This window comes from Nyctereutes procyonoides, unplaced genomic scaffold (genome assembly GCF_905146905.1).
Source record: "Nyctereutes procyonoides isolate TBG_1078 unplaced genomic scaffold, NYPRO_anot_genome, whole genome shotgun sequence".
NCBI classification, from domain to species: Eukaryota; Metazoa; Chordata; class Mammalia; order Carnivora; family Canidae; genus Nyctereutes; species Nyctereutes procyonoides.
Window position 1 is genome coordinate 73914534 of NW_026575146.1, and position 13226 is coordinate 73927759.

At 58.8% G+C, this 13226-nt stretch overlaps 1 protein-coding gene across 2 annotated transcripts; it reads right to left on the reverse strand.

The window, feature by feature from the left end:
• Window positions 1-3957: 3957 nt before the first annotated feature.
• On the reverse strand, window positions 3958-12205 carry CYTH2 (cytohesin 2). 2 transcript variants are annotated; one of them, XM_055310287.1, is made up of 12 exons: window positions 12018-12205; window positions 11002-11149; window positions 10846-10912; window positions 9732-9850; window positions 8475-8555; window positions 7868-7980; window positions 7633-7781; window positions 7119-7230; window positions 4858-4934; window positions 4569-4640; window positions 4316-4470; window positions 3958-4224 (listed from the first exon to the last, which is right to left on the reverse strand). In XM_055310287.1, exons 1-12 carry the CDS (start codon window positions 12034-12036, stop codon window positions 4137-4139), a joined length of 1200 nt encoding a protein of 399 aa, XP_055166262.1. In that variant the 5' UTR covers window positions 12037-12205; the 3' UTR covers window positions 3958-4136. The 2 variants fall into 2 exon arrangements, with proteins under 2 accessions (XP_055166262.1, XP_055166261.1); XM_055310286.1 differs by lacking the exon at window positions 12018-12205 and adding an exon at window positions 11482-11620.
• Window positions 12206-13226: the final 1021 nt, after the last annotated feature.

A 13226-nucleotide genomic window follows, 5' to 3' on the forward strand; every position in this document is an offset into this window, starting at 1 on the left:
CTCCCCCGAGCCCCCCGACCCCCTCGGTGCCAAATGAGGCAGGAAGCCCCTCATCCCTCCCTGGAGAGCCGCCTTTCTTGGAACTGAACTGAACTCTTTCGGGCCTGGAGCCCCTCGGCACAGCGGAGGCCCCTCCTACCCACTCCTGGCCCCAGCGAGGGGCTGCAGGCTTCGGGGACCTGGACCCCCCATCTCGCGTCTCCCCTCCCCGCCCCAGCCCGGCCCCTGGAGGGGCCTCTGGTTCAAACCTTCGCGTGGCATTTTCACATTATTTAAAAAAGACAAAAACAACTTTTTGGAGGAATGCGGGGGCCTGTGCGTGTTTCGGGGCAAAGATCGGGGGAGGGTCCCGGAGAAGTCGCCGGCGGCCGCCCGCTTCACAGATGGGCAGCTCGAGGCTCAGGAAGGCGGACACGCGGCGCAGCGGCCCGGCTGCGGCTTCGCACCTCTGGCTCCCCGCTCCGCCCGCTGGGGGCAGCACCGAGTCCGGCTAAGAGGCGGCCGGAGCCCGCGAGGCTGGTCGGAGGAGCCGTGTGGCCGCCGCGCAGCTGCGGCGCTGGCCAGAGGCCGTCCCAGCGCCGCCCGGGGTGCTCAGGAATGACCAGCCAGCACCCACGTGGCTCCTGGCCACACGCCACACACCTCAGAACAGTGCTGCCCTGTGCCCCCACCGCCCGCGGTGGCTGTGCCTCAGTTTACCTGTGTCTGCATGTGAGCGGCCACCTCCCGTGGGATTCCATCTCCCCACCTGGCCCGAGTTCTGGGGCCCTCCTCCTTATTCTGTTTCTTTGAGTCTCTCCATCTGTACACGTTTCTCCTTCTCCGTGCCTCCCTGTCGCCTGCCTGCCTCGTTATGTCTTTCTGCAGTGTCTGTCTGTCTCAATTTCTTTTTCTCCGTTTCTCCGGGGCTCCGGACTGATGCTACCTCCCTCTCTTTCTCCTCTGACGAGTCTATCATGTATCTGATCTCCTGGCTGCAACCTGCCCCCCCTCCCCTTGGTACCAGTTTGGATGAGAGTGGAGGAAGGGGCCGGGAGTGGGAACCCAGCTGGGATGCTGTGGACTCCTGGCTTAGGAATTAAGGTGATGAAGGCATTAGGGTCACTTGTTAAGTCTGGGGGATGGAGAAAGGGAGAGTGAGGATTAGGTTCTGCCTCAGAGCCACTGTGGGGTGCTTGAGCTGATCTTAGGACACACCTGCCCAGGGTGGGTGCTGATGGAACCAAGGCTCCTGGGTCTGAGGGAGGAGAGGGGGCTGGGGGCCAGGACCCCTGGTTTTGAGGGCAGGACTCCCGGGTCTGAAGGAGAAGGGCTGTATTAGTTCACTAAGGCTGCTATTGACAAAGTGTCACAAATCTGGTGGCTTAAGCCACGGACACCATCTCCGTTCTGGAGGTGAAAATGCAAGATCAAGGCATCCGCAGGATGGGTTCCTTCTGAGGCTGTGAGGGAGAATCTGCTCCATGACTCGCCTAGCTGCCGGTGCTCCTTAGTGTGTAGAAGCATCACCCCAATCTCTGCCTTCACCTTCATGCGCTTTCTCCCTGTGTGTGTGTCTGTGGGTTCAAAGTTTCTCTGTATAAGGACACTAGACACACTGGATCCGTGCCCACATTAATGACCTCATCCTGATTGCATCTACAATGATCCGATTCCTAAATAAGACCACAGTCTGAGATACGGGGGTGGTCAGGACTTCAACATACTGATTTCAGGCTGATATGATTCAACCCGTAACAACGAGGTTGGGAATTTGGGGTCCTGGGAGAGGTGGGAGCTGGCAGCTAGAACTGAGTCTTTGGGGGAGATGGATTTGGGGCCAAAACTCAAGGACAATTTTGAGGGGATGAGGCTGGTTGGAACGCTGCACAGGCAATTCCAGCTTAAGCTGGCCAAAGCAGAACCACCAACGCCCCACTCCCCACCTCCAAAACTCCCTCTCCGACCGGCTCGATAAATGACCTTACCATTCACCAGTGGCTCAAGCCTAGAATCCTGGAGTTGGTCCCGCACTCAGTAAATCCTGCTGGCTCCTCTGTTGCCCCCAGAGTAAAACTGCACAGCGTCCTAACTCACCTCCCTGCTGCTGCCCTGACTCAGCTCCAAATTATTCTCTGGCAGCAGCCAGAGGCCCCTCCTACAGCAGCCTCAATCCAAATACGTCGCATGCCTGTTCCACACCCTTGAATGGCTTCCATCAACTAAAAATACATCCAAAGTCCCTATCCTGGTGGATTGCGCTCCCGAAGATCAGGTCTGCCTCCCACCTCTTATCAACTTCCCTCCCCAGTCCCACCATGCAGGGACACAAGCCCCTCTGTTGGTTACTCCAGTGCAGCATGACTCTTCCTGCCTCCGCTCATGCTGTTCCCTGGGCCCGCAATGCCTTCCCAGGCCATCTCTGCCAACCCAACTAGTGAGTACTCAGTACCTATGGGGTCCACGCCCCAGAGGGCAGGATAGAGTGAGGTAGTGATGGGACCCTCTATTTACCCAGAGACCTCATTTCCTTGGGCTGATGACTCCCTTTTCATTTGGGAACTCCATCTCCCATCAGTGCCTGGCGATTGAAGTGGCCAAGGGCTTCTCTCCCCAACCTGCACACTAGGATAGACCAGGCTACAGTAAGCCCCACGTTGGAGCCTTGGGAAACTACAACTCCCAGAAGACCTTGAGACTGGTTCTCCCACTGGCAGGGTGGCCAGCACCGCACAGCTTGCTGGGAATTGTAGTCCAAGGGTTTTTGCAGGACTGAGAAGAGGGCCACCTTCAAGGGTGGCAGCATCGTTATGGTACTTTGGGCGGGTGGTGCTTGGAGCAGGTGATTGCCTGAGGCCAAGGGCCCAAGATTTGGGGTGCTTGCCACACCACCAGGAGCACTCAGCTAGGGGTTGGACCCTTTGAAGACACAGCATGTGGGAGGGAGGAACTAGGGGCCGGTCTTCCCGTTCAACCTGACCTGGTCCTGGGGCCTGCCCAACTTTGTGGGTTCTCACACTCAAATCTCAACTGCAGATCTGGCCATAGGAGAGTGACACAGGGTCTCCCACCCTGCCAACCCACCCCCCTCAGGATCTCTGTGCCTTTGTTCTTTGGGGAAGCCAAGCATATCCCAAGCAGGAAGGGGCTCAGGGGCCCCCCAACTCCTTAAGCCTTCGCCCTCAAGGAAAGCAAGACCTTGCACTTCAGAGGCTGATTCCCCAGACAGGAGATATAATAATGCAGGTTCCCAGAGCTATCCTTGGTCGGTGTAAAAAGTTACCAGAGGACCAGCGTCTGGTGGCTGAGAAACTGGCTCAACCGGACCACAGTCTTAGCTTCTTGGCCCCAAGTCCTCCACCCCCATCCCCCACTCCCACCCAGCCCACTTCAAATACCAGCAACCCCTTGCGGAGCCCCAGGGATAGCCAGTTGGCAAGGCCTGCCTCCTCTTTTCCGGGCTCATCCATCCCCTGTGCTCCCACAGTAGGTCTCCCTACAGCTCGTACAGCTCTCTACTCCCCTTCCAAGCACTGGCCTCACTCATAACCCCTCAGATACTACCTGTCGCCCTCCAAGACGCAAGCCAGGTGAGAGCAGTGGGGAGCACCAGCACCTGCGCAGCTCCTGGTTGTCAAGTAACATCCAGAACTTACAAATGCTGGGCCTCACCCCAGAACCTGTGCCCATCTGCATCCTCAATGCCACGCCATCCTAACTCCACACCCACTGATGCCACATTATACTCCTCCCTCCCTTACCCTGGCCTGCAAGCTCAAGGTAAAACCAGAAGGTACAGATATGGGAGCTGACCCGCTCCCCACCCCCGTGGCTGCACCCTCTGATAGCATGTTCCTCACCTACCATAACAGCTCCCAGCAAAGACTGAAGCTCCTGGCCCCGACATGCATGGGCCACCTGGCTGGCTAGCCCAAGCCCCTCAGCCCTGCCGACCCCAAGAAAGGAGGGGTCCGAGGCTGCGAGTGGTTAAATAATTAATAAGATTACCAACAGTGTGTTAATTACAAATAACGAGAGAGGAGCTAGAGGTGGTGAATTTTCCAAACAGAGAACCAGGATCCGCAGCCCCAGGGCCCAGGGGTCCGGCCACCCGGGTGGGGCAGCTCCGTAATAAATAATGGGGTTGGGGGCGGGGGTCAGGGCTGCTCCTGCTTCTTCTTGACAGAAATCCGTTTCTTCCTTGCCGCCAGCATCTCATAGAAGGGGTCCACACTCACAGCTGCCCTGCAGAAGGGGAGGGTCCAGGGTGAGGGCCAAGAAGCCCAGCTCCCCACACCCTCTGCTCCCACCCAAGGACCCCGGAGCCCAGGCTCACTGGATCGACTTGATCCATTCCTCCTTCTCCTCCTGTGTCGGGGCCGAGATCCGGTACACCATGTGGTTCCCCTCAACCACCCGGCCGTCGGCCTCTGTTTTACAGGCTTTGATGAGCTGCCCCTTGTTGTTGGGGATATAAAGCTCAAAGCAGTTCTGGGGAGACATGAGAACAGAGTGATGGCAGGTCAGAGCTGGCCCTGGGCCCAGAGGAGGTGCTACCACGGCAGGAAGGGGCACAGAGAGGGTCTTACCGGTTTTCGGGGGTCATCCACTTCTCGGATGCTCAGATTCTCCAGGGGGATAATTCCTCGGGGTTCCTTGTCCTGAAGGAACAAGGTGGACAGGACTCAGACTTTCCAGTCCTTGCTCAGCTCCTCCTCCCCAACCCCAGCAGTGCCTGTGGTTCAAGTCACCGGTTGTGGTACTTTGTCATAGCAGCGCTAGTGGACTGGTATAGCCCTCCTCCCTCAGACCCCAGAGCCTGACCCCCAGCCCCTCCTCCCAGCAGCACCGCAGACACAAGCCCAGCTCTGCCCTCACCGTAGTGTACTCAAAATAGTAGAGGCAGTTGTCAGTGAGGATAAACCAGCGCCGCTTCCACGTCTTCACCCGGCCCCCTGAAAGGGAAGGGGTGGGAGGGGGCCTGGGCTCAACAGGGGGGACAGGGCCTCCGGGAGGCAGGGAGGGGACTGAGAGGCAGAGTGAGCGCAGGGAAGGCGGGGCTGGCAGGGCCTGGGATGAAGAAATGCGGGGGAAGAGAGACAAGCAGGGACAGGTGTTCAGGGGGCCCCCCCTCCAGGATCCCGCCCACTCCCAACGTGGGGCTCCGCACTTTCTAAGCCTGCCTGTCTGCCCAGCGCCTGGGAGTCCTGAGTGCCCAGCCCCCTCCTATGGCCCAGGGCCACGGCAGCCCCTGGCAGCCCCTCCCGTGTCAGGTCGGTGTCAGGTCGGCAGCGTACCTACCTCCTGGGGCAGACAGCGAGAAAGCAGGCAGGACCAGGCGAGGAGAGGGGAAGGCAGAGAATGGGGTGCCCCCCAAAGCCGCAGGCAACAGAAAGAGGGCGGGCCAGGGAAAGAAAGCACAGGGGGGTGGGAAAGAGAGAGGGCAGAGAGGAAGACGCAGGGAAGGAGGGAGGGAAGGGGTGGGGGGAAGAGAAGGAAGAAAACCAGTTACATCGACATGACCCTCTCCCTCCCAGGGAGGCTAAAGATCCTGAGCCCCCCCAACACCTCCTGGTATCGCTGCTTGGCGCCTCCCCACACCCGGGACAGGTCCTCAGCCGGCTGGGAAGGCCCTCCACTGCCACAGGGAAGAGATCTCACCCCCAGAAGGTCATCCCAAAGGGAAAAGGACAAAACCCCCGGTGCTTGGCCTGAGGTGGCTGTGGGGACCCATGTGAGCTCCAGGACAAACTGGCTGTGTGACCTCAGGGCCACCTCTTGCCCTCTCTGGGCTCCAGTCTCCAGACCCACTTGCACCCATACCTTCCCACTCAAGACGACCTGCCTCTAGGTTCCTTGTGGTCCCCAAGGGACTAGACAGTAACAGTTAAGAACGGCTTTCATTAAGCATCTTGGTGAACACAGCCCCCCCCCGCCACCCTTTGATCCAGTTCAGCATGTGCTACACTCCGGTCAGAAATCTGGGCCCCAAGCTACCCCTGCCCTGTAGCTGCTGGACAGTGACCAAGCCTTAAAGTCCTCATCTGGGAAATGGGAAGCATTCCTGTGGGTGGGAAAGGTCTACAGGGGAATTAGCTCCTGGGAAGCTGCCCTGCCAGAGTTCCTCTTTCCCACCCTCTTGGCTAGGGGCACCTCCTGGCCTCCAGAGAAATCTAACTGACTCCGGACTCATCTGGCCCCCACCCCTGCGGCTGATGCAGGAATCTGGCCACTCGCTGTGGGCTAGAAAGAGCAGTTTACACTTTTACCAGGACATCTCTGCACCCAGTCAGGGGCCCTGCTTGCTGCTGGGGAAGCCAGGTCTTGGCTCAAAAGCAAAATTCCACGGTGCAGGGAACACAGCCCTGCCTGCCCCGCCCCTCCAATCCCTGCATTGGGCCCTCCCGCTGCTCCAGCAGCCTCCACTGTCTGCTCCTGGCTGTTATTCCTCCTCAGCTTCCCTGTGTCTCCGGAGCAGCCATCCGCTACCTCTTCACTAAAGAGCCGTAGCTAGCACTCCCCTGGTACCCACCATCCCCAGGCATGGCTCCCAGCCAGCTGCTCTTAACCTTGGCTCTGCCCTGGAAGGCAGCCAGAGGGCTTTCAACATGATTGGCACCCATCCTGCCCCAGAAATCCTGGCTTTGAGTCTGCGGCTTGGCCGCTGGGCTTTTAAGAATTCCCAGGTGAATCTCCCATGAAGCCACAGGTGGGCACAACTCCAATCCTCAGGTAACCCCATGGAAAGAGGCACCTGCTTGACACCCCCCCTGCTAACAATGTATCCTGAATTGGCTGGCACCCCGTGTTTCCTGGGGGATGGGCCCCATCCCACTCATTCCAGCCCTGTTGGGAACTTTACATTCATAAGCAGAGCCTGGCATTTATTCAGTGCTCTCCAATGCCTACCTTATAGCCACACATATTTATGGGGCCCCTCCTCTATGCCTGTGCTGGGGCCCAGCACACAGGCCTCATCTTGTTTTCAGGCCCATTTTGAGGATTTGGAAACAAAGCTCAGAGAGGTCAAATCACGGGCCTAAGATCACACCACAAATGCACGTGAAAGCCAGGTCCTGAGCCTGGGCCCCCTAAAGTCCCCCTGCAGAGGCAGCCAGCAGGTTCAGGAGGGGACGTACCCAGCTTAAGGAGCCAGCCCTCCCGATCCGGGTTGAAGAAGGTGTGGGTCAGGTCATTGCCGTCATCCTCGGGAATCTTGAAGGGTTCATTTCGGATGCTGTCATAGAGGTTCTGAGGGGCGAAGGTGCAGTCAGCAACACCAGGCCCCAGGGACCCTCCCAGGGCTACCTGGCCATGGAGGAGGGGGGAGGCGGTGGGACCACTGGTGGAGTGGCCCGGGGAAGGGGAGGGGAGGAGGAGGCAGACGGGTGGAGGGAGGCCTGGGGAGCAGAGGGAGAAGACAAAGAAAAGAGGCAGAGCTGCAGCAGTCTGCAAAGCTCAAGAGACAGAAAAGATAGAGAGATGGAGACTGAGGTTGGCCTGGGAGGGAGGAAGGGAAAAGGAAACGGACAGGTTGGCATGATCACCCTGGACAACTCAGGCACCAGGAGGCCCAACATGGAGGAGGGCCCAGGGTAGGAAGAGGGATGGCACTGGGGGGCGGCAGGGAAGGGGAAGGGGCTAGCGCCTGACCCTGAGCAGCTCCTCTGGCAGGTCCCCACCCTCGTTGATGCCCCGGTTCATGGCCACGAAGCGCTCCAGGCCCGGCTTGTCCCGGACGTTGGGATTGTGAAGGCTGGTGTTCAGCATGATCACGGCGAAAGACAGCACGTAGCACGTGTCTGCACCAGACAGTCAGGTGGTGACGACACAGGTCAGTGGGCCCCCCGGCCCGCCTGCCCAGGCCCCAGGAGTCTGGGTCCCCCACCTGTGGACTGGAAGACCCCAGGGTTGCACAGGCAGTATCGCTGGGCAAAGGCTTCCATCATCCGGTCAATCTTCTGGGCCTCTCCGGGGAGGCGAAAGCTCCAGAGAAATTGCCTGAGTTAGAGGGGGAGCCGGGTGTGGGTGCCAGGACCAGCAGAAACCTCTACCTGTTCTCGTTCCCCGTGTCAGGAAGCAGTAATAGCCTTGCGGCCTCAGCAGCTGTCTCAGGTATGGATCCAAGCTGCCCCATGAGCACTGGCTGTGAGCCTTTTGGGGGATTTATACAGAAAAAAAAAAAAGCCTTCTTTCTGCTAAGGTTGCTAGAAAGGTCTGGCGGTCACCAAGGGCTTCTGTTGTCATGTGAGAAGAGGGTCTACAGAGAGCAATGCCAACACAGTGGCAAGGACAACCCAAAGAGAAAAATCGACCTTCAGACACCATTTGAGCACCTGGATACAGGTGTGCCTGAAGGAGGCCCTATTGTGGACTTATCCCTTACATGAAAAGCTCGATCCCCTAATTTTTTTTTTTTCCTGAGTAGAGTTTCATCATCTGTAAAGAAAGCACTGACAGGTACATTCCTGCCCTTCCCACCCTATCCCTCTCACCTGAGGGCCTGCACCAGATTGAGGTCAGTAAACTCATGCAGATCCACAAAGGCATGGAGCACTGCCAAGTTCAGCTCTTCCCTGGGAGGAAAGAGACAGAGTCATGCACAGGAAGGAGGCTGGAGTGGGAGTGGACAGGAAGCAAACACTGGGGAGTCTCAGCCACAGCTTCTGCATAGTGGCTGCCTCTGGAGCAGGCGAGATGTTAGCCTGGCCCCAGCACAGGCCTGGCCCCAGGACAGGAATGCTCAGAACACGCTCTTGGCAAGACCATCTGCTGCAAGATCATCCCTGGTTTAGCTGAACCTTTGTAGTTAAGAGGAATACAGCAGATGTGTCCCACCTACTATCACCTCTCTGATGGTCCCCGGGTTCTACAGATGTCCAGAAATGGTCCCCACACCTGCCAGGCTGTCCCCATGCACCCCAGATGCTCCTGAAACAATCCCCATATGCCCCAGATGTCCAGAGGGCCCCCAAACATCTCTGGATATCCATACAATCCCCATAATCCCAACAATCTGATAGTCCTTATACTTGCCAGGTGTCCAGAAAGTTCTATACATTCCCTGATGTCCACACAATTCCTAAGCAACCCAGACATCCAGACAATCCTGTGTCCCTCAGATGTTCATATCAGCCCAGATGTCCACAAATCCCTAGGCACCCCTAATATCCACAGATCTCGTACCCCAGGTGTCCACAGGTGCCCGTGCTCCCTGATGATCCTTGTCCCTATGTTCCCTAGCTGTCCAGGTAACTCCAATGCACATCAGTTGTCTTCACAATTCTCATGCCCCCACAAGGCTTACAGATGTTCTCCACTGTCCCCAGACATAAATGGATGGTCCTCAACTTTTCAGGCATCCGCCAGAGATTCCCATGCCCCCAAGATGAGCACAGACAGCCCCAGGCTTCCACTGACCCCTCCATCACTCCCCTGTCACAATCCAGCCAGAGGGCAGGTCTATCAGGGCCTCTCTCAGGAGAGAAAGCTGGTGGCCTAAAGGCAGGAGCTGGGCAGGGACGCCTGGCCGGCTCAGTGGGTGCTTCCTGCCTTCGGCTCAGGGCGTGATCCCAGATTCCTGGGATCAAGTCCCACATTGGGCTCCTTGCATGGAACCTGCTTCTCCTCCCTCTACCTGTGTCTCAGCCTCTCTTTCTGTGGCTCTCGTGAATAAATAAAATCTTAAAAAAAAAAAAAAAAAAAAAAGGAGCTGGGCACAGGGGATGACAGGGAGCTGGGCAGGGTCTCACCTCTCCCCCAGGTAGTCCCCGATGGCGGTCTTGTTCAGGCCCTCGCCCTTGTACAGAAAGCGGGCGATTTCTTCAGGTGTGTTCTGCAGGAGTTCATTCTCCACCAAGAACTGGATCCCCTGGTGGGTGGGGACCAGGTCTCAGCCCCAACAGCCAGAAAGCCACGCCCCACTGCCTCCCCAAGGACCTCAGCATCCACCCCCAGCCTGGATAGAACTGGGTCAAGTCTTGTTTTGGGGCTTCACAGTGGTCCCTAAATACCATCCCTTCCACCTCAGAGCCTTCACACCTACTATTCCCTCTGCCTTTGCCTGGTTAGTCCAGCAGCAAGGGCAGAGTCCCACAAGGAACAGGAGCCCAGTGAGTTTGCTGAATGTGTGACAAACTACAACTGCTTTGGGCTTCAAGAATACCGTCAGACACTGTTAGTAGGCAGCAGCATGTCACCGGCTGTGAGGGCCAAGCCTCAGGGGCCTTCTTGGCTCGCCCTGGGCCAGGAGAGCTACACCTAACTCTGGAGTGTGGCAGCCATGTCTAAGGGCTCACCGAAGGCAAGGCAGGGCCAGCTCTTGTCCTGGGTCTCCAGCCCTGCCTAGTACACGGGCAAGCTCGAGGGAGGCCACAGAGAATGTGTGAAATGAATGACCTAGTAAACAAACATCTCTCTGCACTGGGTGGACACTGACTCGTCCTTTAAACCGGACCTGAACATCCTCTCCTCGAGAAAGCCCTAACTTTATGAGGCTCCCCCATGAAGGTCCACAGCCCTGGTACCTCTGTGAAGTGGCACTGGTCAACCCTCCTTTGGGCATGTCATGGTCCATGTTTCCTACCACACTCGAGCTCCTCCTGAGACTCTAGGTGGCACCACAAGAGGGTCCAGAAATATGAACAGAAAGGAGAAGGGAGCCTCCCAGGCAGAGGACACAGGACACGCAAAGGTCAGGAGGCGGGGACACCTCCGTTAGTGTTCAGAAAACAAATGGATTGCCAATATCTGAATCCCGGAATGAGAACCACATGTGTCCACCTCAAGTAGATCTAGAACCTGAAAGTGCCAGAAGCCCCTGTCTGGATGTCTGCCTGGCTGATCCCAGCCCTGTGACCCAAGCACCTTCTTGGGATCCATGTTGAACTTCTTCCTGCCCATTGCCATCTTCCGGTTCCGTTGCAAGGTCTTACTGCAGGAGAGAGCAAGGGATGGAGGCTCAATGCCTGGGCGTCCCTGGCCGGGCCCCATGACCCCCAAGTTCCCCACCCCAGCCCTCACCTGCCCTCATTGGCCTCCAGACCCTCCACCTCGCTCATGGCTTCACTGAGCTCCTCCCGAAGGCGCTGGATCTCCACCAGCAGCTCCTGTTTCCGCCGCCGGATGTTCTCCAGCTCCATCCGCTCCTCCGGAGTCAGGTCTGGGGGCTCTGTGGGTCAGGGTCAGGGGTTGGAGGTCAGTTCTGGGGGCTGGGAACCTGGATTCCTGCAATCTGGGGGAGGACCGAGCTGGGGTGGGCAGGACTAGGTTGCAAGGGAGGATGAGGATTGGGCCTCCTCTGACTCCTAGAAGAAGGGGCTGGGAGTCTAGATTTCTCAGCCCAGACAAGGGCAGAGTTTCATCATCTGTAAAGCAGCACGTCCAGACAAGGAAGGGCTGCGGATCTAGACTCTTGAGTCCTGGGGGAGGAGGAGGCTAGGGGTCAGGACTCCTGAGTCTGAGGCAAAGGGGGCTGGGAGGCCGAACTTCCGGGTCCATTACTTGGAAGGGGAGTGAGGCCTTGGTTCTCTGCCTCCATTCCTGGCGAGGCAACTGGGAGCTTGGGTGTCCGGACTCCTGGGTCCATGAAAAGTAACTACGGCAGGGAAAGCTGGTGACAGCTCCTGAGAGTCGGGGAAGGGGGGCGGGGCATCGAAGGCTCCCGCCCCGCCTTCGCGGGATCCCCGCAGCCCCCAAGACTTCTCCCCAGCCAAGCGCCCCAGAAGCCCCCCTCCCGGCTCCCAGCAGGCACTGGGCTCGCCCGGCCCTTCCAGCGGGAATGGTTCCGCCCCGGCCGCGCCTCCGCCGCTCCATCCCGCCCCTCCCGCCGCCACCGGAAACAGACTCGGCCCACACAATGGCCTGGAACGCCCTGCTCTCGGGCCCCGCCGGAAGCCCGTTCCGCGCCCCACAAAAGCGAGGCTTCGACGGGGCCCCAAGGCGCCGCGCGGCGCGCGCCGGGAGGGACGTTCGCGGCCGAACGTTCCAGTCCAAACGCTCCATCCGCTCCCAGCCGGCCCCGCCCCTCCCTGACCTACCATAGACACCGTCCTCCATGGCGGCTAGGAAGGCCCGCGGGGAGTCCGGGGCGGTCCCGCCGGTCGGGCCTGGATCCGCGTTGGCCCGCGGGCTCGGGTGAGCCCGCTCAAACGCCCCGGGAGCCACCGCCGCCTCCTCAGCGCCAGTCCTCAGCGCTGAAAAGACTCTCCTTTCGCCTCCCAACCGCCCCGCCAATAGGGACCGCCCCTCGTTTTGACACCGTCCAATCCATGGAGAGCCCTCTCGTCTGCCCCGCCCCCGACCCCAAAGGATCGTCCTCCAGGACCAATAGGCGCACAGGGAACAGACGTAGCACCGTCCGGCCGGAGATAGACGGGCGGTAGGGCCAATCAGAGTGCGGCCAGGGAGTCGGGCCCCGCCCCCGAAACAAAAGAAGGTTTGTGACTGGTGTGCCTGCCAATGAGAAGACTCGGAGAGGAGTTGCATGGAGGCGGGACTGTGCGCGAGCCAGAGGACAGCGCCTGCGCAAGGGCTCTGGAAGGACGCTAGGCCAGTCGACCCCGCCTCTAGTGATAGGTTGCCGGGGAGCGGTACTTTGTTAGTCTCGTTGCCAGGGGGCGGTGCCACAACTGTCTGCTGTTTCCGGGAGCCACACCTCCGCGGCCCGCGCAGCAGGCTTTTGACCGCAGCGGTTGCCAGGCAACTGGGAGCCGCTTTGGCCTGTCTTTTGGCCTCCTTCCTCCCCTTACTGGCCTCTCTGATCTCCAGATCCTTTCTTTAACCCCTCTCAGGGCTTCCCCAGCCACTTCAGCCTCTTGCGAGCCGAGGGGTGGTGAAACAAAAGACATTCTTTCTACGCTATTGGGTATCTGTCATGCAGAGTGGGACATTTGGGGAAGGCTACGCCTTCCTGGCGCCTTCTGCCTCTCGAGTTCCTCCCTCTCTCCCTCATACTCCTCCCCTCACTTTAGCATCCTTCCCCTAAAACGGCTCCTCTTCCTCAACATCCTCCCACCTCTCCGGTTCCTTCCTCGCTCGCAAAGTCCTTTCCGTCCTCTCTGCCTCCCCTCCCTTCAGGTTCCCCCTCTTCTTAAACTCCTCCCTCCTCTCGGAGTCTCCCCACCTATGATACCCTTCTCTCCCCTCCCCCTCCGCCCCAGCCTCTCATTTCCATTCCTTGCAGAAAAACCAAGTGCAGGCAGCTGGCCAGGATGGAGCACCCGGGCATCACTGTCATGGGTGGGTCC

Excerpts from the sequence above, each read along its gene's own strand:
- CYTH2 (XM_055310286.1), bottom strand. The coding sequence starts at position 11,566 with ATGGACCCAGGAGTCCGGACACCCAAGCTCCCAGTTGCCTCGCCAGGA. Across the intron at positions 11,150-11,481 it reads AGGCCTCACTCCCCTTCCAA|AGCCCCCAGACCTGACTCCG; the intron begins GTAATGGACCCG and ends CCTGACCCACAG. Across the intron at positions 9,851-10,845 it reads TCAACATGGATCCCAAGAAG|GGGATCCAGTTCTTGGTGGA; the intron begins GTGCTTGGGTCA and ends CCCACCCACCAG.